Genomic DNA, 27,613 nt, shown 5'->3' on the forward strand with positions numbered 1-27,613 from the left:
GAGAATATGCCATTAGCAGTACAGCAGAGCTGCATGATTTGGGGAGAGGATGTGGTGGTTGGTAGAACATCTGCGTTGAATACTGAAGGTCCCAGGTTCAATCCCCAGCACCTGTGGTTTAAAGGGTCAGGAGCTAAGGTAAAGGGGAAAACAGTGGTCAGGCAGTATCAGAGTGAACTTGTAAGGGTCTGTTACCCCAGTCGATAACAAGTCTCAAGAATGGTTCAAGAGCTTTATTAGAACTTTGTCAGCCCAACGGCCAGATAGCCGAAACTGGGGTTTGGCTCTCTGGCCTCTGGCATATACCTGAAGGTTGGCATATACCTGAAGTTTGACTCAGCCCAGTATCCCCCCACCCTCGCATTCCCATAGTATCAGCATGTGAAAGGACAGTGAGAAAAATACATTGTTTTGGGGACAGACCATTACTCCCTCAATAAGACAGATAACATCCTGTTAGCCTGTATTAAAGGGACAGGACATTTTCCCCTTTAGGCAGTTACTGTCCTAGTGCCATTTTATAAAGACCAGAGAAAGTATTCATCAGGACATTGCAATATCTTAAATCCTCTCATGTCTAACAATTTGTATAGACCATTAGAGTTCTCAGTGCACTTCACATAGGTTTATTAAATGCTGTGACCACTGCATCATTATAAGCCTGCCTTATCATTTTTTTGTTGTTGAAAAAGGAGCAGTGGTCTGTCCAATGGATAAACTGTTCTGGGCTTATTATATTAGGCTGGATGGAATTACTATACACTAGAATTAGTGCTGGATACAGATTGTTGGTCTGCAGTGAACAACTCTGTTCACAGACTGCTAAGCATATTAACTCCTACTGCATAATTCTGGGAAAGGCATTATTTCTCATTCTATGTTGTGTTTAACTGCTGAGTGCAAGTGTCCTAGATTTAGGACCTCAGGTGCTTACATCTTGATCAAACAATTTTGTGATCAAGCATCTTCAGCGAGGATCAAAATGTTCTGTAGTACATTTGTTTATGCATATACTTAATTTCCAGTATATTAAGATGTCATCTCTTTATACATTTCTGAGGTTGCATTGTCTGTGACTCATGATCATTTAGTCATAATTATGCTTACACTTGCAGCCAGAAGGGTTAAAAATGTTATATGTGAACCTGAGGACAAGAATGAGAAGGAGGAATTTGGAGTGGGGAAGCAAGAGGAGGAAGAGGTGCTTAGTTCTTACTCAGTTTATAATTTTTTTACTCCAAATTCCCATCCTCAAAACAACATCAGGTGCAGAATATGATTGGAAGATGCATGATGCAGCAATTTTGCTAAAGCTAAGCAGGCCTTGGTTTGGTCAACACCTGAGTAGGAGAATTCCTTGTAATCCTGTGCATGCCCCTTATTTGATACATTGCATAATTTGCTCTTGTAATATATTTCAATGCTGCTGCTACTAGTTGGAGGTATAGCTTCTTACTCAGTCCTGATTTTTCTTGAATAGATCTCACCCCCTGCACAGTCATTTTGTTGATTTCTTTTCAATCTGCTTCTGCCCAGGAAATGTTCCACTGAAGGGAGTCAATGAATTATTTACTATCATGAATTCCTAATCTGGGTTTTTCCACATGGCAAATTGATCTGACAGCAGGACAACTTCCAATTTAATTTATTGCTTCACTTAGACCATTTTATTGTAGTCACGGAGTAAATCAAGTGCTGACTATTTTAGTTGTTTCATGCTGTCAGTTCAGTCTTACATACATCTTTACTTGGTGGGTCTGTGGATTTGCTAAGGCATGAGTAGGAGAACAAGATCACCTAGTGCTGCCATAGCAATACTTTTTAAATGACTATGTTTTCTTCTGAAATGGCATCAGCTGCCAAGTCAGTCAAGTTTTGGCCCCAAGTTTTATGTTTCTGGAATTTAAACATCATACACTATCCAGTCATATGCACAGATAATACAATGACCAGATTGCATGTAATCTACCACTACAGAACAAAATTTAAGATAGAACAAAATTAAAGACATGGCCTTATTGACCTGGGTAAGGATGAATCTGTTATTAATCAAGGCAGAGCACCTGAGAAGGTTGCCTGAATGCAAGCAGACTAGCTCAGTCACTAGCATCTCCTGGGGTTTTAAAAAACAAGACAAAAACTTCTCCACAAGTAAAAAACTGTCATGAAAGGGAATGGGTTTCTTTACTTACTGGTTAATTTATTTTCAGGAAAGAATTTATGTGTGGGAACATTAAAAATAACAGCTTTCACCTTCTGCCTGAAGTGGCATGAACATGCTAGTATTTTAGAATTCTATCACCTCATTCTGCTACATATTCAAATGAAACTTTAAGAAGGGATTCTTTGGGGTTAGCTATGTCTGTTAAAACCAGTGAAACAAATGCAGTTTTATCCTTAGCTTCTGTGTCAGTATTCTATAAAGTGATGCCACAACATGATGGATAGGAAGAAACATCTAACATGGGATTTTAAAAGACTATAACTTCAACTCTTTTTTTGCCTTTGCTTACATTTAGGGCCAGGATGCAAAAGGCACTTGAGCAATAGAATAGGCTAAGACAGCTAAACCTATAATTGCCCATATACCTGTTAAGCAATAATTATTATTCACTATATGATCTTGTTAGGCTGTCTGATTGGTGTCAGAGGTGTCAGGTGTCCTCTGAGGACAATCTTCAGACTGGTGTTTTAATCCTTATCGCAAGCCATTTCAGCTAAGTAATGCATAAGTCATCAAAGAGGGGTTTTTTTTCCAGACTTGCATTGTCACTTTCGTTTCAAGACTGTATTTAATTGCATACAAAAGACTGGAAGCAAAGACCATTTTGTTGATACATAAGGATCTCTGCCCCCGCCTATTGATATTGGGATTTTTACTAAAAAAAGGAGTTAAAGTAATAAGAGTCTTTAATGTTTGATTAAAAATTACAAAAAGAACAGAAATTATGAACAAGGATGTTTGCATGCCATGTGCTGCAATATCTACGCACATAAGGTTGAATTATAAAATTGTTTCAATATTATGCCCGGATTTCTTTGTGTTTTTAAGTATTCCTCTTGTTGTGGCATTTTTGGTGGTTCTGTCATAAATCCCTTTAATGAACTGAACAGTGCAAATGACAATGTTCTTCTTAGTTAAAAGAATAGTACTTTGGATCAAGGCTGGGGTTGGTACAGGGCTAGGAATTGCTTTGCATTAGCAACTCAGCTGCAGCGTAGCATGAATTCCCAGTATCTCCCTGAAGTATGAAAAGTATGAACAGTATATTATTAATACTCTGTCAGACAGGTTCTGTTTCAGTGGAGGAGAAAGATGTTTTCATATTTATCAGCCTTTTGGGATGGAAAGGAAATGTTAGCAAAAGTAAAAATCTTCATGAAGCAAGACAAAAAAAAGTTTTGGAGTTTTGTGTTTTTGAATCATACTGAAATTCAAAAGCACTGAAGAAATTTCCCAAGTAACCTAAAGAGAATGGGAAACTGCCAGCACAGATGTCATGGAGAGGCTAAGTGAAGAATATGTGGTGCTAATTGAAATCAGTCTATCTTCCTCTATTACTAGTCTGTGTTGGAGTTGTCTGATTTGCATAAATACACTGAATGTGCAGGGACTGAAACTAGTCCAGACTTGCCTGGACAAGCCCAGACCTCTCCTGCTTTACATCTTATATTGGGAAACATTCCAAATATTATTTCTTGTCAAAAGTACTACCTTTGCCACATAAGGTATTGTACAAGGATTTTTTTTAAAAAAAACATTTACATCCTGACTTTTGGTGTCAGTAGTAACCTCAATTTGGCTCACATGATCTGCTACAATACTTAACAGAAACATTAAAATATACCTGTGCATCAATAAGAGCTGATAGAAGAATAGATCTGCTATCCTCTAGAGATCAGAACAAAGCAAAAAGACCTGAATAAAAACCAGCAGCAACAGGAACGGATTCCATCATCAGTTCCATGCAGCAGCTAAACATTTATATGCTAACCTAAAACTGTGATGGAAACATCATTTTAGCTGTCGAAGGCTTTCATGACCGGAATCACTGGGGTGTTGTGTGGTTTCCAGACTATATGGCCATGTTCTTGTAGCATTTGATGTTTTGCCTGCAGCTGTGGATCCTCTGAAGATGCCAGCCACAGATGCAGGCGAAACGTCAGGAGAAAATGCTACTAGAACACGGCCATACAGCCCAGAAACTGCACAACACCCAATCATTTTAGCTGTCCGCCTGCAAGTTAAAAGGAAGGGTGCCAAGGATGGCTAACACAAGATGATGTGCCAGAGATTTAGTGCTTCCAATGAAAAGGCCCTGTCATATTTCGCAGTCTGCTGAACCTCCAAATAGCAGCTGTGTGCAGTAGAGGACCTCACCATCTGGGTAGGTCATGCAGGAAAATAATTTGGGTTCCAAACCATTTAGCACTTGGAGGCTGAAAACCAGCACTTTGAAATAGGTCCAAAGCAAACTGGAAGCCAGTGAAGTTGAATTATCGCTGGTATAATATAACCACAATGTCTTCCCCTCGACAGTGACTACATGCCTCATTCATTTGAGGTTTCCAAGAACACCTGTAGCTGAATGCAGAATGTAGCTGAATGTAGAAATTCCCAGAGCAGATGTGGCTTCTCTTTTATTGTCGTTTCTTGATTTGGTTAATAAACTTTTACTTTGTTGGACCAATACATATTATTCTGATCTGCCTTAATCCTTTCTGTGAAGATTGTGAGGAGTGTACCTTAACCCAGTGGTTCCCAACCTTTCTGAGTATGAGGACTTTTTAGCATCAAAAAAATTCATGGACACACACATGATTAGTAGTTGTGTCATTGGACTAAGAAAACATAATGGCAAAAAGATCAAAGTGACAAAACTTTGTGCTCATATGGATTCCTAGACTAGTTCTAATAATTCTGTCTCTCCCTGCACCACAGTCCTGCCTTTCAGGTTGGGAACTGGTGCTCTATCCCTTTCAATGTGTAGGGTGTTAGAAACTGGAAGTTGGCAGAATAGTAACTTGGTCTTGCCCCTGTAAGAGTCCTATTGTTCCTTACCTTACTTACCACCAGTATATTTTAATAAATTGGAAGGGGGGGGGGGCATGGGCGGCATAATCCCTTGCAAGCGATAGGCAAGTAAAGCTCAGTTATAGTGCTTTTCTTTGTCAGAGATCCGTATCATAGAATATGATTTGATGTTATCGAGCCTCCGATGTCCTTTGTGTTGGACTCATTTTTAAGTCTAGGTGAGGGGAAAAAAGAATTCTAGAAAAAGTAATTGAGAAGGGTGCCATTCACAGTAGCACCGCCACCAGGACATGTGGTTGCAGAGGCCTGATGGGTTGACGGGAGACTCTCCCAAGAGAATATCCTTTGTGAGAGCTCCTGGCTTCTCAAATCGGACCGAGAGAATTAGAGCTCTCTCCGCGCCCGTTTCCGAGCTGCCTGAAACAGGAGTGCGGCCGGGTGCTCCGAACGGAAACCAGGAAATTGACCAAGTCCCTCGCCCAAGAAGGGTGGGGTTGGGGGTGCCGGTGGCATCTAATACTTCTCTCGGATCTGCGGGGCTGGGAGCTGGAAGCTGTCATGTACTGTAGCTTTTTATGCAGGCAGGAACCGCCGGCTCCGATTGGACATAGTAGGACCTAAGGCGCGAGAGGGAGGGACGGAAAGAGGGTGGAGAGGAAGAGAGTTGGGCTTGCAGCAATGAAATGTAAACACGGGCGAGGGGGACCCAGTGAACCAGCCGTCTCTTTCCCGGCCGGCAAGTCGCGTGCCGCAAAGAAGCCTCGCCTGCTCTCCAGACGTGCCTTTGCGATGTGTTGAGCAGCTCCTGCCAAGGACTTGATGCCTTCTAAAAGGAACCTTTTCCCTGCCGAGGAAGGCTCGTCCTCCGTTTCTTTCTCAGATGGATTTCACACTGGAGATTAGCGGGATGCCCTAGCTTCTCAGTGTCACTGCGGATCCTCCGTTCCTTTGCCCTGCCCTTCTGAACGGAGCAATGGAAATGGATATGAAGAAGTTCACAGTGCGTCGGTTCTTCTCAGTGTATCTCCGCAAGAAATCTCGCTCAAAGAGCTCAAGTCTAAGCAGATTTGAGGTAAAAACGACTCATCTCAGCTTTATCGTGAACGTGTTTGCTCCTCAAATTGTAAACTCTTTCTTCCTTTCTTATGTTCAGCTACTTAAGGAAAATGTGCTGCTTAAGTTAAGATTGGCAATACAAGAGTCTTGAGATAGTCTTTCACTTTATTGCTTAACTAAAAGAGAATGTTGTTCCTTTCTCATAGAAATAGAATGAAAGAGAATGTGGGAGACAAACGTTTTCACAACTTTACTTTTATTTCTCCATATGTTCAGCTTGGTACCCCAATTTTGACTCCGAAGTACCACATGCAGACCTTGGCTCACAAGATCTTTTGGGCGAGATTGGGATTCTTCAAGCTTTTGTGAGACTCAGTAACTGTGTTGTCTGAAATAAAAGTCTTACGGGGCTTCAAAAACTAACAAAATTTTATTCAGCGTGAACTTTTGTGGACAAGAACTGATGCCCTCAGGTGCAAAATGAGCTTCAAAAGTGCCAAACTAGGATCCCTAGGGCCAAACACTGTCCCAGTGCTTCCAGTTTATTCTTGCTGGTACAGAATAACATAGCTGTTCATCTGGATTTGTTATCTAATATGCTTGCAGCTCTAGTGAAAAGCATCATCGGGACAGCGCTGTTTTGGAGCATGTTTGTTTTTGTGGGCCTGCCTAGTGTTGCAACCTGCTTGCCTCTGTTGTGAAAAAGAGTTTGATACAAGACATTGCAAGGGTTTCTGAGAAGTGTTGTATCACATACATTATTACAAAGATGCTAAAATGTAGTCAGCTTTCCTGATTTGCTTTACCACTTCCTGCTCCTATTTGCAATGGCTGCTGCTGAGACATGAATTAACTGGGCAAGATTCTGAGGGAATATTCCTTGTTAGCATTTTATAATGCATTTTCCTTGCCTGTTCTATAAATACAGGGAGCCTTGATCAAAATTTGCATTCAGTGGATGCAACTGGCATTTTTGCCTGATGAGAATCTGTTCTTCCAAAGAGGCTGACAAGACAGCTGAAGAAATATTTTGGACAATTAAAGCAAGAACTGTGTGAAAATAGCATCCCCATTCAATTTCCTCCATTGCCTCTGCTTTCTAGAACTGTACTAAGGAAATGGTTCTTTCTGTACTTTATGCAAGTTTAATGAAATTAGCATTCAGTGTTTTTGTTGCACATGAGATAAGCAGGATTCACATTAATGTTTGGTTCTCCTCCTTGGACTCTTCCTCACTGTACCGCACAGAAGTGGTTCCACAGCCCTTAGAGCCATGGACTCTTCATGAGGATGAGAAAAGGAGTTTGTAATTTAATTGAATGAGTGTGTGTGTGTTCCAGCGGTGTGTGTTAGGGACTACCAAGAATTACATAAGATGTTTCATGTGTCATTCTTAGACAGGAGAAACTCTAGCTGACTGTAGTTTAATTAATGTAGAACAATGTGTGTACATTTTAAGGGATGCTTAATGTTGATTTGCTGACATATTCTATGATGAAACATGCAGGAATGAATAATCACTACCACTAGTACCTCTGTTGTCAGTCGGGGATCATATACACTGTCAGTCGGGGATCATATACACTGGCGTTCCTCCCTAGGGACATGGGGTACCCCTTGTCCCCGGGCGCACCGATTGAGGTCACGTGGGGGGCGTCAAAACATCCTCCTACACAGGGAGGGATTGAGCAAGCCCTAGAAAACAGGCACTGAAGCAGCCGACTGCTCCCAGTGCCTGTACAGTGGCCTGGAGTGTCCAGGGGGCGGGGGAGAAGTCCCACTGGGCTCCCAGGAGCAGGACTGGGGAGCTCCGCCTCCCCTCCCTCTAACCCAGCGTGCCTTATTCGCCTTAAATTAAGTGTGGCATTACTCAGAAGCCTTCTCCCCGGCAGCCGGGCGCTGGCAGGCACAGGAAAAGGCAAGCTGAGCAGGGAGCCCAGAAGAAGCAGCAGAACTGAAGATGATGCTGACGTTTGCTTGGTAAACCTTCAGATGGGGGGTGACTTGTAGAGAGGGTTCACATGCTTAAAAGTTAATTCCCACTTGCACTGGCTTGGAGCTGTTTCTCCAGGCTAAAGGGCAGCCTACCACCTCCCACAGGAGTTGGTGGTGAGGACACAATTAGGGAAAGTGGTGGGGAGGGAGCCATGCCTGTTTTGCTGGGGGTAGGAGGTGATTTGTGAGAGAGATGATGCTGATGTTTGCTTGGTAAACCCTTCAGATGGGAGTGTGACTTGTGAGAGAGATTTACACATGCTTAAAAGTTAATTCCCACTTGCACTGGATTGGAGCTGTTTCTCAGGCTAGCAGCCTACCTCACAGGGTTGGTGTGAGGACACAATTAGGAAAGTGGTGGGGAGGGAGCCATGTAGGTTTTGCTGGGGGTAGGAGGTGATTTGTGAGAGATGATGCTGATGTTTGCTTGGTAAACCTTCAGATGGGGGTGACTTGTGAGAGATTTACATGCTTAAAAGTTAATTCCCACTTGCACTGGCTTGGAGCTCTTTCTGAGGCTAACAACCTACCTCATAGGGTTGGTGTGAGGACACAATTGGGAAAGAGAGTTGGTGGGGAGAAAGCCATGTATGTTTTGCTGGTGGTGGGAGGTGTTTTGTGAGCTGGTGCAAAAAAAATCATTGTTTGGTCGTTGTGGGGGAGGGTGGTCGTCCATACCTGGGGTGGGGGCGGGGGGGGCACCAAACTCAGATTTTGTCCCCGGGCTCCAGTTTGCCTAGATTCGCCCCTGATCATATATCCTTTTTTCTGTATCCTACAGGATAATCACAAGTCCACTGAAGTCAGTGGTCTTCGAAGGCTGTAATTCTGCATAGATTTGCACTGGTACTTTCCCAAATTGTGGAGAAGCTAATTCTAAGTGAACAGCTTGGAGGTTTCTGAAGTGGGCTTGTTCTATTAAGAAGATCTATTTGATGGTCTTTCAGCAAGCAGAATGGCAACTGATCATGCATGTTTGCACCTTGTATGCTTTCAGAGGGGACTTTAAAAATTTAAGCTGCACAGAGGAAGTTTTAGGAATTTATTTTTAACAAAAGCCTTGAGTATGAATTTTCCTCAAGCAAAGGGCAAGGCAGTTCAAGAATCAGTTCAAACAACTGAAGAGTTTGGCTCTGCTGCTTTGTGATATAGGAGAAGCTCCAATGCTATATATTTCAGACAGGATTTGATGACAAACTAAATTCAGGTAATACACGACTGATTTGTGAGATGGCCTGTATTTTGTCCATCCCTGCTACATGAAATGGCAAAAGGCATCTGGTGTTATTAATGCTTGCTACAATGTTCAGAAAAATAAGCAAAAAATACAGGATTGATTAAAACATTTTGAAGGATAATTTGTAATGGGCTCTTTTTCTCTCCATCTTGAGTTTTAGTTATAATGTATATTTCAGCCATTCTGCCCAAGCCATTTCTCCTGCAACCAGAGCCAACGCCCTTTGAGATGTGCCCAAATCCTTCATGGGACATATCCCCCTAACTGCAGCTCTTTGTGGTGCATCAGCTGCTGCTCCCCAAGTTCCCTTTGGATGGGTAGAGGATTAAATTGCTTTCAGGTGAGGATGTCTCAGAGATGAACTATATATTATGTGAAAGATCTCTGATTGGGTCTGCCAGTATTTTCTTTAACCTTTCAGAGCAGCTGCAAGAGAGAGAAGTTGGCAGGGGAGTAAGGTAGGGGATTGGTTTATGACAGTGGAATGCAATCTGAGATGGGCTTCTGTTTCTCCTCTGTTTGAAGGTAATGAACCTGGTCAAGACAAAGGCTTTTTTGACCCATGGCTGATAGCTTACAAGCCTAAGTGAACTGGGCCAGCATACTGTAGTATTGCATATTTTGTAAGCTACTTCAGATCTTCATTGAGGATAACAGTGGGATAAAAATATAGAAATAATAAAAATTGGACTGGGCCCATGGAAAGTTTAATCCTTTTATCTTTGGCCGCTTTTCCAAATAAGAATCAACCTCACTGTGGCAATTAGCAATGGAAAGGGCAAACACAGATGCATTGTCTTTTTCTCTAGTACAACTGGTAGCACATCCAGAAGGGCAGTCTTTGCTGGAGAATCAGAATGGGGAGGAAAGCGTTTTCTATTCCTCTACCAGTCTATAACCCCAATCCTAATCTCTCTCAGCTTCTTTTGAATGTTAAAGAAATATCAAAACATCCAGTCATCAGTCTCCCAAGAAACATGTAGCTTAGCTCTTAGGAGTCTTGGTGATGTGTAGGTTTACGGCACAACCCCTAAGGTCTAGCTTACTTTGTAACAGTCAGTTGAAAAACATTTACAATTTATGCCTGAAGACTCACTAATATAAATTGAGATGTATGCTAATGCTTCATTTAGTGCCGTATTTCTCAAACTAGGATGTAGAGCCCCATGGGGTCTGCAAGGCTATTCCAGGGCCCTGCTAGTCCTTTGTAAGGACAGAGATTAAATCCTTCTCATTCCTATATGACGAACATGAAAATGGTACTCTTTCTGATTTCTAAGGGTGGCAGCAAGTACTTGATGTAGTACCACTGATGTAGCACTTACCACTGATGTAGCAAGTACCACTGATGTAGCACTTTAAAATCCCAAGTGTTTTGAAACAATTAGTTTAGTTTGGGTGCTGTGTGGTTTCCGGGCTGTATGGCCGTGTTCTAGCAGCATTCTCTCCTGACGTTTCGCCTGCATCTGTGGCTGGCATCTTCAGAGGATCTGATGTTGAGAAAGCAAGTGGAGTATATATCTGTTGGAGTGTCCAGGGTGGGTGGAGAAACCTTGTCTGTGAGTAACAAAGAAGGCAACCAGGTCAATAGTTGAGGGCATCTGAATAGAAGTATGAGTAACAATGAAGACTATAGCATGGGCGTAACACTGGAGATAGCAAGGTCACTGGTGGGAGCATCTGAATAGAAGTATCCTGGCCTTTGTTTCTTTTGTCTATGGTCATCCTGTGTTTGTGTGGAGCTGGTTTGACACTGTCTTGACTCTAGTATTTTTCAACACTGGCAGCCAAGTTCTGTTCATTTTCATAGTTTCTTCCTTCCTGTTAAAATTGTCCATGTGCTTATGGATTTCAATTGCTTCTCTGTGTAGTCTGACATAGTGGCTTTCAGAGTGGTCCAGAATTTCTGTTTTTTCAAATAATATTCTATGTCCAGGTTGGTTTATCATGTGTTCTGCTATTGCTGATTTTTCTGGCTGAAATAGTCTGCAGTGCCTTTCGTGTACTTTGATACGTGTCTGTGCGCTGCGTTTGGTGGTTCCTATGTAGACTTGTCCACAGCTGCATGGTATGCGATAGACTCCTGCAGTAGCTAAAGGATCCCTCTTATCCTTTGCTGAATGTAGCATCTGTTGAATTTTCTTAGTGGGTCTGTAGATTGTTTGTAGGTTGTGCTTCTTCATCAGTTTTCCTATGCGATCAGTGGTTCCCTTGATGTATGGTAAGAACACTTTCCCTCTAGATGGCTCTTTATCTTTGTTCATGTGGCTTGTTCTTGGTTTTGCAGCCCTTCTGATTTCTGTATTAGAGTAACCATTAGCCTGTAGAGCCCTGTTTACGTGATTCAATTCATCTTGTAGGAGGTGAGGTTCACAGACTCTACATTAGAACTGTCCCAACGCCTCCTTTCTGTTCATGCACATAGCTGCTTTAGAGGATAGGATTCTAAGGAGTCACACAAAACTCCCACAATATGAGAATACATCATTGTGCTCCAAGTATGCAAGTACAGGTATAATATTTCTTATAGTTAATGTAATTAAATATTAATTATAGAATATCAGGGAATTTTTTTAACCAGTGCAGTTTTTCTGATACTGTTGAAAAAAGCTGCATCTACTGAAATTATCTTTTCTGCACAACTGCTATGATCTGTCTTGAAATCTGGCAAGGAGAGTCTCATATTTGTCTCATAGTAAATTTGACAGCTCAAAGCTGCTGGAAATGTGAGATGAGGGGGAAAAACCCAGAAGATGAACAGCACTGAACAAAGAGCTAATAAATGTATCACCTCAAACTTACATGAGTCTATCGCTTCTGTTTTCAATATGTAGCTCAATTAACTCTTAAAGATATCAGTGAATAATAGACTGGATCCAAGTTACAGCTCAATTAGTTCTGCATATCATGTGCTTCTCAGCCCTCCCCTGCCTATGACACAATGGCCCTTTCCGCACTGCGGAAAGGGCGCTTCCCCACCGGCAGGAATTCTGCCGGTGGGGAAGCGGGGGCCGTTCGCATGAGAGCGTGCAAGCGGCCCCCAAAGAGGCCGGCGCAAGAGAGGCGGCTCCGCACGGAGCCGCCTTTTCCCTGTCCCTCTCCCACTCACCTCGTTGCCTCCGTCGCCCTGCTGGCCTCCGTAGACCCGCCCACGCTGCCCTCCGACCTCCAGGGGTTGGAGGACAGTGAGGGAGGGTCTACGGAGGCCAGCAGGGCGATGGAGGTGACGAGGTGAGTGGGAGAGGGACAGGGAAAACAGCGCATTCCCGGCGGTGCCGTTCGCACCGCGCCGCCGGGAATGCGCTGTTGTTCCAAAAACCTCCCTCCAGGAGGGAGGTTTTTGGAGGTGGCCTGACGCCGCTCTGGGGGAGGGGGAGGGGAGCCAGGTCGGCGCTGCTGCGTTTTCGCAGCGCCGCCTGTGTGAACGGCTCCCTGGGGACGGCGTTTTTGCCGTCCCCAGGGCGCCATTTATGGCCCGTGCGGAAAGGGCCAATGTTTGAAATTTAAGGGAGTTTCATGAGGCATTTATGAGGTACAAGAAATGTGGCAGGTAAAACTTTGAACATGCCTAAACTAAGTATTTTGTTCTGGAGGGAGAGTAAAGCCTGGATCTTTGTCTCTGCCCCCCTCCAGTCCATATAACCCTGTCCACGAGTATAAGCTAGTATTATCATTCTTATAGGTTAGGCAAGCTGCCTTTTGCACAGAAGGGGACAGCACAGCCCTGGTTGCTGGTAGCAGGCATAAAAAAAGCTTTGTTATAAACAAAAACAAAAACAGAACTCACACAATCTTGATTGACTTCTTCCCAAGCCTGCAATACTTGATGGAAAGTGAAAATGCTGAGCATAGGAGTACTCACTGAGATCATCCAGTTCAGCAGGAGTATCTACTGACAATTCTGTTGATTCTAGTTGCTAGAATAAGGGTCAGATGTGGGATGTCAAACTTATTGAAGTCATTTCAGGTATTTTAATTATATGAATGGATGGGGTGTGAGAATTGTGTCATGATTAATTACTACCTGAATACACATCCCTAGTGTCTACAAAAAGTGGTTCCTAAAACTGTTGCCCCTTATGGCTTTACTTCTTTCTAAAACTCAGCAGACTGGGGTTTGTGTGAACCTCCTTGTGTGGGCACAATTAATTCCATAATGTGGAAGGTTCTGTTTTTATAGACTACTGATCTTTGGAAATTGGCAAAAATTAGATTCATTTTATTTTTAGATAATTCTGACAGTGTGATGCTAGAATGATGTGTTAGGAATCTTGTAGCCACAATAAATTCCTTAAAAGTAATACCTATAAAATAGAGCAAAAATTCAAAACTGCTGGTAAGCTGCAGCTGACCATTACACCAAATGAACATCTTTCCTTTTACAGATCAATTTTTAATGACTACTGCATAGTTAAACAGTCCAGTAGCACCTTAGAGACAAATAAGAGTTTCAGGCTATAAGTTTTCAAGAGTACAAGCTCCCTTTTGCAGACATGAGTAGGAATGGAGATCTCGGAGTTGTTGTTTTTTATCACAGTTGGAACATATGAGGAATGTACAATGGTACAATGTGCATTGTAGTCATCTTGATTAGAGCAATGGGAAAATGCTTTGTTAGTTAGCTCCTCCCATGCTAAGTAGCATATCGGGCAACAAGTGTTCTCCAGCAGTTCCAGTCTTCGGCGAGTGTTTCAGCCTCTTCCCATGCTATATTCAATGCCTTCAGGTCTTGCTCGAATGTTCTCCTCCAGGTGTTTTGGGGGCATCCTCGCTGTCAGTTGGCATCAGGAGACATCCACCTCATTGCCATCCTTGGGATCCGACCGTTCTCCATGCGAAGGATGTGGCCACTCAGTTGAAGACTTCTGTGTGCAATGATAGTATGGAGTTTGCACATTGGATCTTCAGGATTTGGTGTAGGCATTTCTGTTGGAAGACGTCGAGCCTGTTGTTGATACTTGTTGATGCCTTCCAGGTGAATAGGCAGAGCTTGGTTTTGAAAATGCTTGGGGGCAGAAAATTAGTATCTGTGGTGGGATAAGAATCCTAAGTCTCCATTCAGCCTGAAGGGGGCATTATTTTGAATTTGAGGAATAACTCAGAAATCTCACTTTGTAATCTCCCCTTGAAGCTTCTTTGCTTTAAAACTGCCACTCCTAGGTCAGCAGTGGAATGACCTGGAAGATTCCAATGTTCAAATATAGGACAATTTGTGTGGTTGAAGTTCAGGACTGCAGAATAACCACTATTTTTTATATTTGGGGAATAAGCTTTATCTTCCCCCTCCCAATGGATGGACATTCTGTTACCCAAAATGGTGGGGTGCAATGACCTTTTTTGGTTGGGGAAATTAGCAGAGGACAAGATCGCTTAGAGTGGCTTAAGGAGCGTTGGGTAACTTGATTAATATATTGCCTGTGTATATGGGTTTCCCCACTTGTAAAATTAGAATCAATTCTTTAGGCCACTTAACCCCCAACATCATTGTCTCCCGGGAAGTCAAGCAAGGTTGTGTGTTAGCCCCTGTTCTGTTTAATCTCTTCCTGAATGATCTTGCCCCGACTGTAATAGCATAAATTCTCATTGTCCTCATTTGGATAATGTTCCAATCCCAATCCTTCTATATGCCGATGATGCAGTTCTGCTGTCCGCTCAAGGATTGACCTCAAGAATGCAGTCCTCAAATGTAACAACTACTGCATATCTAATCGACTTCCAATCAATCCATCAAACGCTCATAGTCCTATGACCTGGTCTATTCAGGGCTCAGTTATTGAGCAAGTTAGATCCTTCAAATACTGCCGCAATGAACAGCTTAGCCAGCGAGCGGTGCCCTGTCATGGCGGGAGCTGCTAGGCACCCCCCACGTGTCAAAAGTGGCATGTGCCTGAAACATGGGATACCCCATGTCCCCATTGACAGTATGCCATTGGTTCTGACAGACTTCTGGAAAGAAAAAATACATACAAAGGAAGCAAAATAGGAGAGGGAAGCAATATAACGTGAGCCTTATTAGGGGATTTGGATTCTATTAGATCAGTAAATGGAGAAAGGCAGCAAGGAGTCATATAATTGAATAATTATACTGGAAGAGACTCTGGAAAGGAGGAGAAAATAATTGTAACAGTCATGCCCAACATAGTTTCAGTTGCTTTGAACTCTGGAGGGAACTACAAACATTTCTTTAAGATAAAAATATTTTCCAGTTGACTATACAACACACCATACAAGTAAGATATTTCAAGCTATAATAAGAGTTAGAGCTATGCACTGTGTGAAAGAAGCATCAAAGTTACCTAATGAAAGATTAAGACAGGAGGTTCTGTTGAGAAATAGAAGATTGCTGGAATTAGAGGGGCATGATATGAGATTCGGATGGCATGTCTACTCATGGCATGATAAAGTTAAAAATAATTGTATTAGCTGTACCATTCTGGGAAAATGGGACAAATTTAAACTCAAGCTGCATCAGAAAATATTGCTATGGCTCTCATTGCAAGAAACCATATACAGACAAGAAATTATATTTGGAATAGTTGGTTAACATATGATGTACTAGGCTTCTCTCAAGGGAAATGGAAAATGAAATTAAGAGAAAATGTAGTAGCAGAAGGAACATACTTGTTTTCTATGCACAATTATTGGAAAGATTTAAAGTAGATAAACTAATTTGTAGTAGAATTATGTTTGAATGATGACCACATTATTACTAAAATGTGTAAACCTCTGTTGAAATTTGAAATAGAAGAAGACCAAATGAAAGTTCGTGTGATAAAATGGGCCATTTTGAGTATAATATACAAATAGATCAGTGGGAGAATAGGTGGTTAAAAGAGTCTTAAATGTACATTAAATTTCAGCCTCAAAGAAAAATGATATAAAATGATGTATTGTTGGTATTTGTCACCAGAGAAATTAGCAAAAATGTTTCAAAAGTGTTCCAAATATGTACTGGAATTGTAAACATCATGAAGTGTCATTTTATTATTCATGGTGGGCTTGTAATAAAGCTAAACAATTCTGGATACAAATACTTTCAATAATTTAGAAGGTTTGAAACACTAATATACAAATGAAACTAGAGGCTTGTGTCTTATGGACAGGCAGTTTGAAAAAATATAGAATTTTGTTTTTATATATGATATTGGCAGAAAGAATATACATGCAAAATTGGAAAACTTCATCTATGCCTACGCTAGAACAATGGTTAGTGAAGATATTGGAACTGTCCGAGATGGCTAAGCTTATCTCTTTAATCAGAGAAAAGAACATATCTAAGTTCATCAATAACCTGCCAAATTGAAGATAACATGACTGTTTTTGTATACATCTTTTCCATGGCAAATTCTTCTTATTGTCACTCTTCCATTTGCATTTTTTGTTCACACTTAAAATTTTGTGAATATAAATAATATTGCTGTTTTCTTCACAGCATTCCACCTATAATATTTGAGTAAGTATGCAGTTGTACACAAACTGATTGGCCACTGTGTGACCCAGGATGCTAGATCACTGCTTTCATCCAGCTTTATTGTGTGTCTACCGTGGTCAAGTTCACATCAGGTTAAACTATTTTGAGTTTGCTATGAATGACTAAAGAATTATAGCAAAACCGTTTGTTGGTAGCTTTAGTTAGATTCTTAGCATTGTATGTCTGATATTTATACTGATATTCGTACTACTTAATGCAATACCTGCATGGTTGTTGCAATCATGATACTGAACTGTGCAGTCAGAAGCGTTGTTTCTTAAATGGCTTGTCTCTCTGCATATCCAGTTGTCAGGCTAAGCTTCTGCAGAACTGTTTATAAATAGAAGTCTTTGAAAGGAAACCTCCTCTGCTGAGTCTGCTGTGATAACCATATTTTAAATTAATAACCATGTGGGAGGAGTACATGCATCAGCAAATATGGGTAAATCACTATTTGTAGTAGATTCAGTTTTAGCTCTGGCACATAATCAGCCTGCTGACTACTAGAGCCAACTGATTGTGAGAATTGCTCCAACATGGATTTATTTGTGAAGGCACATATTTTGCTGATATTATTAACGTTTAAGTTTAGCTGGTCTTTCTGCTCAATAAGGCTTTCTTCGTTCATCTCTCTCCACTATCTACAGCTGCCTTGTTTATGATCCTACAGATTAGCCCATGTTCCAACTAGTCCCAGTCTTTGGAGACAGTGTCCCCCTCTTCTGTGTTGAACTGCACAAAGCGCAAACAGAGAAAGAGCATTGTAGTCCTTCCCCAGTCCTGGCGTTGGAGGCAGATTTGAGAGACAAACTGCACATTAACCTACAACACACAATATGTTTAGGATCAAGCTGTACAATGATAAATTAGACTGTCACCAAAGCAGGATTACAACTAGCACCTGCGACCCCCAGATTGTCTAACACCAGACACTGGCTGAATCTTATGATTTGCACAGGAAAAGAGTCCCTCCTCCCTGGATGCAATTGCCTGGAAAGTATGTAGGAACATTCTGACCAGACAATGCTCTTGTAGAGGTGCTGTTTGTGTATGTTGGCAGCTTGTTGTGGGTGATAACACATGCGACTTCCAATATTCCCATGCTGGCAGCATCATACTTTTGACACACATGTACTCATGACCAGTTGAATTTTCATGTGTAGGTGTTGTATTTAGAATTTAAGCCTTTTAAGAGCTATATAAAATGAGAACTAGTACTAAGCTGTCATTCAAAAATAAATTGCTTCTTTCCTTTGTGAAATTGTGTTCCCTGAAGGTGATGGTGCCTAATTGAATCTTTAGAATGCCAGAACAATGGCTCTGATAGACAATAGCTCTCAGAGCGGTGTGATATGTTTCCAATGATTTCAGTAGACTTAACTAAGTCATCCAGCACAGGAGAGAAGGGATGATTAGCAAGTGAGATCAAGAACTTCCTTAGATTGATTAGGTCTAGATAAACTAGCAGCAGAATTCCAATATCTGAGGTCTAGATAAACTAGCAGCAGAGATCATTTTTCTAACCCACCTTCCAGAAATGTCAGATAGTTCTCCTACCTAACAGAAGATGCCAGGGATTAAAACTGAGACCATGTATATGCAAATAATATGTTCAGCCACTGAGCTGGCCCATAGTAGAGTAACTGCATAAGTAGTCCTAAGATAACACCACTCACAGGCAGAGGCGTACCAGGGTAAATAGTGCTTTCCCCCAGAAATTCTATGGAAAGTGCTAGAATGCCCACTGCATGATGCTAGTGTATCTGCAACATCCTGGAAGTGATGTCATGCTGGGTATGTGGATTGCTGTCCCCAAACCTTCCTCTATGAAGCTCCTTCTGGTTGCCAGGAGGGACCTGGTAATCTTAGCTCCACTCCCTGGTACTCCCATGAGATTTGAGCAGTTTCTGTGGGGAGCTGTTGCTACCCCCAAATCCCAGCTGTGGAGATTTTGGAGGTAAAACCTATGGAAAATGGGATTGGGGAAAGCTCACCATGACAGAAAACTATACATTGCTCCTACTTATCAATACCAGGGGTGAAGCATAGTTTAACATTAGGAATATATTATCGTCCCCCTGACCAAAGTGCACAAGAGGATTCTGAGATGGAAAAAGAAATTAGAGAGGCCAACAAAAACAAAAATGTCGTGGTAATGGGCGATTTTAACTATCCCCATATAAACTGGAAAAATGCATGTTCAGGTCATAGTAAGGAGAGAACATTCCTGGATATGCTAAATGATTGTGGCTTAGAGCAGATGGTTGTAGAACCAACCAGGGGAGATGTGATCCTAGATCTAATTCTATGTGGGACCCAGGACCTGGTGCGGGAAGTCAGTATTGTTGAGCCAATAGGGAACAGCGACCACAATGCTGTCAGATTCAGTATCTCTGCATGCGAACAAGTGACAACTACTAATGTAGTTACATTCGCCTTCAGAAAGGGAAATTTCTCAAAGATGAGGGGGATAGTGCGCAGGAAGCTGAAAGGGAAAATCAAGCGAGTCAAAACTGTCCAAGATGCTTGGAGGTTATTTAAAAACACAGTAATAAAAGCTCAGCTGGAATGTGTTCCGCAGGTTAGGAAAGGCAGCGCCCGGTCCAAAAGAAAGCCACCATGGTTAACAAGGGAGGTTGAGGAAATTATTAGGAAAAAAAGAAGTCTTTTAGAAAATGGAAGTCCAGTTTGACTGATGAAGAATATGAGAAGGAACACAAATGGTGGCAAAAGAGAAGCAAGTTAGCTGTAAGGGAGGCAAAAATGGATTATGAGGAACGCATGGCTGCGAACATCAAGATCAGCAACAAACAGTTCTTCAAATACATCAAAAGCAGGAAGCCAGCTAGGGAAGCGGTAGGCCCGTTAGATGATGAAGGAACAAAAGGTGTGCTAAAAGATGACAGGGAGATTGCAGAGAAGCTGAATGAATTCTTTGCATCTGTCTTCACCCAAGAGGAAGTTAGGAAAATTCCTGCACCTGAACCAAGCTTCTTAGGAGGCGAATCCGAGGAACTAGCGAAGATAGTGGTAGACAAGGAAGAAGTTCTGGCAGCCATTGATAAACTAAATGCTACCAAATCCCCTGGCCCAGATTGCATTCACCCAAGAGTTCTTAAAGAGCTCAAGCATGAAATTGGCTGATGTTCTCACATTAATGTGCAACTTATCCCTGAAATCTGCCTCCATCCCTGAAGACTGGAAGATGGCCAATGTCACACCAATCTTTAAGAAAGGGTCTAGGGGGGACCCAGGAAATTACAGGCCAGTCAGTTTGACATCTGTTCCTGGTAAATTAGTAGAATCTATCATTAAAGATAAAATTATTAAACATGTAGAAAAGCAAGACCTGCTGAGGAAGAGTCAGCATGGCTTTTGCAGAGGCAAATCCCGTCTTACAAACTTACTAGAGTTCTTTGAGGGTGTAAACAGGCATGTGGATAAGGGGGAACCAGTGAACATTGTTTACTTAGATTTCCAAAAGGCTTTTGACAAAGTTCCTCACCAGAGACTGTTGAGAAAACTCAGCAATGAAGGAATAAGAGGGGAAGTTCTCCTATGGATTAAAAACTGGTTGAGGAACCGGAAACAAAGGGTGGGTATAAATGGGAAGTTCTCACAATGGAGAGATGTAGGGAGTGGTGTCCCCCAAGGATCCGTTTTGGGACCAGTGCTCTTTAACTTATTCATAAATGACCTGGAAGTAGGGGTGGGTAGCGTGGTGGCCAAGTTTGCAGATGATACCAAATTATGTAGGGTGGTGAGAACCACAAAGGATTGTGAAGAGCTCCAAGCAGACCTTTATAAATTAGGTGAGTGGGCTAAGAAATGGCAAATGCAGTTCAATGTAGCAAAATGCAAAGTGATGCACATAGGAGCAAAAAATCCAAACTTCACATACACGCTACAAGGGTCAGTGCTATCAGTCACAGACCAGGAAAGGGATTTGGGTGTCTTAGTTGATATTTCCATGGGAATGTCAACTCAATGCATGGCAGCTGTGAAAAAGGCAAACTCTATGCTGGGGATCATTAGGAAAGGAATTGATCATAAAACTGCAAAGATTGTCATGCCCTTATATAAAGCCGTGGTGCGACCGCACTTGGAGTACTGTGTTCAGTTCTGGTCGCCACATCTCAAAAAGGATATCGAAGAGATAGAAAAAGGGCAGAGAAGGGCAACGAGGATGATTGAAGGATTGGAGCACCTTCCTTATGAAGAGAGGCTGCAAGGTTTGGGACTCTTTAGTTTGGAGAGGAGACGGCTGAGGGGGGATATGATTGAAGTCTATACAATTATGCATGGGGTAGAAAATATTGACAGAGAGAAAATTTCTCTCTTTCTCACAATACTAGAACCAGGGGGCATTCATTGAAAATACTGGGGGGAAGAATTAGGCCTAATAAAAGGAAACCCTTTTTCACACAACGTGTGATTGGTGTTTGGAATATGCTGCCACAGGAGGTGGTGATGGCCACTAACCTGGACAGCTTTAACAAGGGCTTGGACAGATTTATGGGGGAGAAGTCGATCTATGGCTACCAATCTTGATCCTCCTTGATCTCAGATTGCAAATGCCTTAGCAGACCAGGTGCTCAGGAGCAGCAGCAGCAGAAAGCCATTGCTTTCACATCCTGCACGTGAGCTCCCAAAGGCACCTGGTGGGCCACTGCGAGTAGCAGAGTGCTGGACTAGATGGACTCTGGTCGGATCTAGCAGGCTAATTCTTATGTTCTCATGTACTTTTTGACTTTTAGGAAAAAATGGATCTTTTTGTATCCATTTGCTATTCCAATTTCAGCTAAAAACTTGGATCCATGAACAATTTCTGATGACTGAGTATAACTGCCTCAACTTCCTCTTCCCAATGTTGCCAAATAGAGGGAACCCCCACTAACAGAGAACTGGAGGTCATCAGAAGAAGGGGGAACAGTCAGCAAAAGTCATCTTCTTTCTGTTTGTGGAAATTCTGCAGTGGATTTATGTCAATTGGGTTACATATGTTTGGAAATTGGTTTTTAAAGGGACCCTAAACTGGATTTAAATGGGATTTTTATTTATTTCATATAAATTCCATTTTTCCATCATGGAACTTGAGACATACATAGGGTTCCCAAGAGGTCTTTCATGCAGATACTGGCAAGGACTAGATCCTCCTCACCTTTAGCAAAGTAACTCTGTTATCTGCTAGTTCCAACAATAGCATGTGATTCTGAAAAAACATAATTTTTGCAGGGACATAGGTAAGGGGGGGGGGTTCTTGGGTCCAAACCCCTCCCATTACATGTCTGGCTTGCTTGAAACAATGTGTGGAATGGAACAGCCGGAAAGCTGTGAGTCACCGACACCCCCCACCCCATAAAAATCTATACCTACATCACTGTTTCTATGGAGTTTTTATTTTTGTTAGCTGTCTCAGGGACACATTCTCAAAAAAATGTGAGGTGAGATTAATGATCCTGGAATATTAGAATACCAAACAGCTCTCAGTTTTGAAGTACTTTCTGTAAACTTGTAGCACACTTTCCATTCTTGACCTAATATCTGTATCAGTTGTGCTGTCCGAATCAGAGTCATGTATATACATACATACCATTAATCTGTATGGAACTGTGGCCAGAAATGTTATAGTGAGTGGACACAGAGCGGAGCATCATCCCAAACCCTGAGACTCATTTGGTAGGCCTGATAAAGCCATGGGAGGGTGATTCCAGGATGTTTAGCAGTATTAACTGTGTGTCCTTCCACACATCTTTAAATTCCATATGGTATTTGTGTAATCACAATTATGTAACTTTGATGAGATACATTATTTAGAAAATGGGCATGTGTGCCTGTTGTATAAAAAAAACCCCTATCTGCTAAATGTGAGATGTAGTTGAGTTGTTAGTGTTAGTTTAATTCCTCCCAACTCCAATTAAAAAGCACAACAATTGCCACAAATAGGTATTCACAGGGGAAGACATCTGTAATATGATATCTCATCAGCTATCCAGAGAAAAGTAATTTGCATGTCCTTTGTTGATATGGTCAGGGTACCTATAGTCTTCTCTCAAGAGATATTCTAGGCATAATGCTGTAGAGTAGAAGTCAGTGCTGCTTAAGACGAGCCAAGCTATTAATCTAGCTATTAATCAGTATTTTAATCAGTATTTTCATTGCTATTAATCCATATTTAATTGCTAAAATTAAAGAAATAAGCCCCATCCAACCTAGAAATTACTCTTTAACACCAGTTTGATAGAGATAGGCTGTTACTGTGTACTTAGAGACCAGCACATTGTACTTGTACAGCATATGTGCAGTGTTGACATTCATAGAAAGGGTTGTTCTTGTCTTGGAGTTATTTAGAACCTCTCAAAGATATTATTTTTTTCTTCAGTGAAAGGTGGTGAGGCTTAACAGAACATTTTCCACATTTCCTCTGTTATATTCACATTGAAAAGGACTAGAGATATACTTTTTAAAATGTAGTCTAGGAATTCAAGGACATGCAGGGCATATATGAAGGCACATTGCCTACATGTGATGCCTATGTGGCACATTGCCTACATGTGATGCCTATGGCTGTAGGCCTATGTATAGATCTTCTGCAATGGGTTTTAGAGATATCTGTGAGAAAGCAAAAGCAATTCCCTTGTGCTAGCTAAACCAGGGCAAGGATGAAAAGATCAGCTGAACAGAAAAGAAGGCTTTCTTGTTTAAAATCTCCACTTTATATTTTTAAGATCTTCTGCTATAACATTTTTCATGTTATTGTAATTTCATGTAAGACTGGTCCTTCTTTGAAAAAAATGCTCCATCAGTCACTGATGTAAAATTGAAGCACAAAATCTAAGAACAGTTCCCTTTTATTCCAAGATAAAAGTGTCATGTAGCTTCCAGTTGCAATTCAAATTCTCATCTGGATTGTTAGCAAGTATAAATTGTTTCCTCTTAGCCATATGAATTCAATCTGATTAAAGACTACGGTAAATGAACCTTTAACAAAGCAGAATTATGTAGGAGTCTTACATATTATTTACTGCATTTTATGATCATCCTTCCATCCTTTTTTGGGAGGCATGGTTCCATAAATACATTTGCAGGGAAATGTAGTATTGGCTACTTTGCTTTTCATCTGCAAATCCTCTCTCCAACCTAGTTTGCAATGCAATGATTAATGTAAATACATATGACGCACAGCAGCATATGCTCTTGGTCAAATAAGGTTAACTTCAGAAAGCCATGAAATACCAACACAAACCTTAAATAGTGCCTTTAATTCACTCTTGCTGCTGTGCATACCAAAAGTATTAAAAGGCTGCACATATAGCAATCCATAGTGCAATTTTCAGAGTCAGTCTGGGAGTAGTAGTTATAAAATGTTTATACCAAAGCATGTTTGTCTGTATCAGTGCATTTTGACAGTCTGAAAACATGTATACCTAGCAGGGCTGCAGTGTTAAATATCTAGATGGCAAGAGGCATTCCCTCTTCTATCATACATAAAAATGAATGCCTCTTTTGAAATAATATGTCCATCATCTGAAAAGAAAGGAAATCTGGCTTTTGCATCAGCCTTATTATCATTCCCTCCAGTTAACTGTTATAAATTGGGAGGGGTGATCCTCAGCAATTGATAAACTATTCCTTTTAACTGGTTGTGGTGGGTTTTCTGGGCTGTGCGGCCATGGTCTGGTGGATTTTGTTCCATCAGACCACGGCCACACAACCTGGAAAACCTTCCACAACCAGTTGAATCCGGCCATGTAAGCCTTCAACAATACATATTCCTTTTAACTTGAAAAGAAAAAAAGCAACCTTTATGGGCCTGTTGAAAACTGAGCGTGGTCATTGCACTTGGTATTTATTTGTTTAATGTTGAGAATGGTTGAGAATATGTTAAGAAGGGAAACAAGAAAATAGAGGGAAATGAAAAATTTATCTGCTCAATCTCTTATGATTCTCATTGATTCTTATCTAATTCTCATTGGGGCCCTATCTGTATACAACTACATCTGGAGATTTGCGCCATGAACATATGAGACTGATCTTACTACAAACCAGAAAAAGCTCCAGGTTTGCAGAAAAATCTGAAATCCTAAGAAAAAAAAACATTTGGGGATTCCCTCCACTCCATCACAGAAGCAACATCTGCAGCTGGTGGTTGCTGTGCTTCTGTTTAAGCCTTGGAAGCCAGGCTACATTCTATTCTACCTTTAAAGTCTGCTAAAAGTAGGCCTGTATGCTGGGTATTCTACTGTGATGTTATGTTTCAAATTCCACATAATGGGGCAAGGAAAGGGATATGAAACTTGTGAGAAAAATATTGACATATATTCTTTAATCTATTTTCATTGTACTTAAATTGGAATCATGTAATAGAATGGTCATAGTTAGATGTGAAATTCTCAGAGGGATTATTTGGCAATTTTTCTTGAGACTAGAATAGTGATAATTGGTTGCAGATGCCTTGTGCCAAGAGACTTGTCTAAGTGGAGAAAGAGAACCAGTTACTGATTAAAACTATGCAATTACCTCACTTCTAGACAGTTGAAATAACAGGTTCCATGACTACTTTGGTCAGAGAAAAATATACCTGCAATGGTGGGAGTAGCTGACTGAGCACAACTGCAAATGTGCCAATGATGCTGACTGAAACAGCATACAAGGATAGTTCTGCATTTTTTAAATTATCAGGGATTGTCTATTATTCAAACAAGTAACGCAGATCGATGAAATATTTCTTTGTGGCCTTTGTTCTGCCTAACCCTAACCCATCCCCAAATCTTTTAACGATTTAAAGACTAACAGTTTTATTGTGGCATCAGATGCTTTGTTTCATAAACCCAACAGATAATGCCCCAATAAATCTGTTTGTTTTTAAGGTGCCTCATCATACCCTTCCTGCTATGTCTGAGGGAGATAGGATCCTTGAAAACCATATTTCAGGGGGCATTTCTGGCTGCAGCAGGAAAGGAGAGTCACACTCTGGTGGTTTCGGAAACCAGAGTTACTATTTTTTTTTCAAACATGACATATATGATAAAATAAGGATTAAAGACCAGCTCTTGGACATATGCTTAAGGATTAAAGACCAGCTCTTGGACATATGCAAGATTAATATGTGTGGTCTAGTAAGAGTGTTGGTCTAGGTCTAGGATATGGGAGATGCAGGTTTTAATCCCTGCTCTGCAATGGAAACTCATTCAGTGACCTTGAACCAGTCACAAACTCTCAGCGTATCCTCCCACACAGTGTTTCTGTGTAAGCAACTTTGGGTTCCCATTGGGGAGAAAGGTGAGGTATAAATGAAATAAACACCATTTAATTTAATGTATTTGTTTTGGTTACTACTTTATCTTTCCAAATAACTTGAAGGTCTGTGTAATGTGTAATGAGGTCGGGTGAGGACACGGCCTTAGGTGGCAGATTTTGGGGAATGGTAACCTGAACAACTCACAACACGCCCTGTCCAGGAATAGCTAAAATACCGTCCCTCTGTATTTCCCCTTGCATCTTAAGAGGTCAGCCATGCATGCCCAATAAAGCCTCTAACTCTTTTCAAGCAGGTTCTCATGAGAGTTCAGTACATTCTATTAGACACAAGGCTTGCCATGCTGTTTAAAGGCATCTGGAGAACAAGAAAGAAAGTTGATCTGTGTCGCGTCTTGTACATCTCCCAGAAGACAGACTTGATGAATATGTAATAGATTTATTGATTGGGGTTTGAGACAAGAAAAACTTCAATACTTTTGCTAAAACTGAAGGCTTCTTGGTTTGGCTTTTCCATTAATCCTTCTATACACCCCCTGCTTTCACATTCCCACCAGTGGTTCACAAGCCTGCAGCTTCCCCAAGGTTGGTCCCAGGTACTGACTCCCCCCACTCCTTGAAGAGCTATTACAATTAACCCATGCAGTTCTACACAGCATAGCTCAAAGCATAACTACACACAGCCAGGGCCAGGATGAGGCATAGCCTTTTTTAATATTCCCAGTGTAATGCCAATTGCCACCCTTCCCTCCTTTTTTTCTTTCAGTGGCAGAACCACTGTGTTATGGCAATTAACTAAGGTGTTTCCCCCCAGACAAAATATCCTGGGATAAGGAGGTGAAACATCCCAGTTCGGGCATGGCTTCCACATGGATTCTGGGCCTAACTTGGGGCCACCCCACAAGATTTCCCTTATCCCATGGCTTTCAAAAAATGATGAAATTGGCGGTTCTTTTGAAAAAGCCCACGCCGCTCCTGCAAACACCATGGGATACGGGCCGGTTTATTTTTCCGGCTTCACCGCCTGATCTCTCCACCCCTTATCTGCAGCCAATCAGAATGTCAGAAAAATGGAATCTATGTAAACTATGTAAATGTACATAAACGACATAAACATAAACATTCATGTGGAAAATGAAAATAAACCTGGGGCTCATGCATAATTCAATTGAGTTCTTCCTCCCGGCCTGAACACACAGATGGGCAGCCGTGTGAAGGGAGAAACCGGGATAAAAACACCCTGGGATATATGATCCCAAATCAATCCCAAGATGTTTTGTCCGTGGAGAAAATGCCTAAGTGGTATGACAAAGAACAGCCATGTAATTCAACTGCATTACATGAACACGTTGAAGTATTTAGGCTTCACTTCTTAGAATATTCATGCCACTTGAGCAAATTTTCTACTGCACTAGATATTCTTACAAATCATACTCTTAAGTTGTGCAGCCTGATTTGTTCTCTAGACTTTTGTATGATTTTATAGCTGAAAGCACTTCTTTAATATGGTCTCTGATGGCTTGTGGTTACTTTTAAGATCATGTTTAGCCTTGCCTTTGGG

At 41.4% G+C, this 27,613-nt stretch overlaps 1 protein-coding gene across 1 annotated transcript in view; it reads left to right on the forward strand.

The window, feature by feature from the left end:
• Positions 1-5,808: 5,808 nt before the first annotated feature.
• Positions 5,809-27,613, forward strand: part of RPS6KA2 (ribosomal protein S6 kinase A2) — a 127,465-nt gene continuing 105,660 nt past the window's right edge. Inside the window, exon 1 of the mRNA XM_048487509.1 lies at positions 5,809-6,107. Coding sequence (XP_048343466.1) covers positions 6,009-6,107 — 99 coding nt within the window. The 5' untranslated portion in view covers positions 5,809-6,008. The remainder of the gene's footprint in view (positions 6,108-27,613) is intronic.

Source organism: Sphaerodactylus townsendi, linkage group LG01 (genome assembly GCF_021028975.2).
Source record: "Sphaerodactylus townsendi isolate TG3544 linkage group LG01, MPM_Stown_v2.3, whole genome shotgun sequence".
NCBI lineage: Eukaryota > Metazoa > Chordata > Lepidosauria > Squamata > Sphaerodactylidae > Sphaerodactylus > Sphaerodactylus townsendi.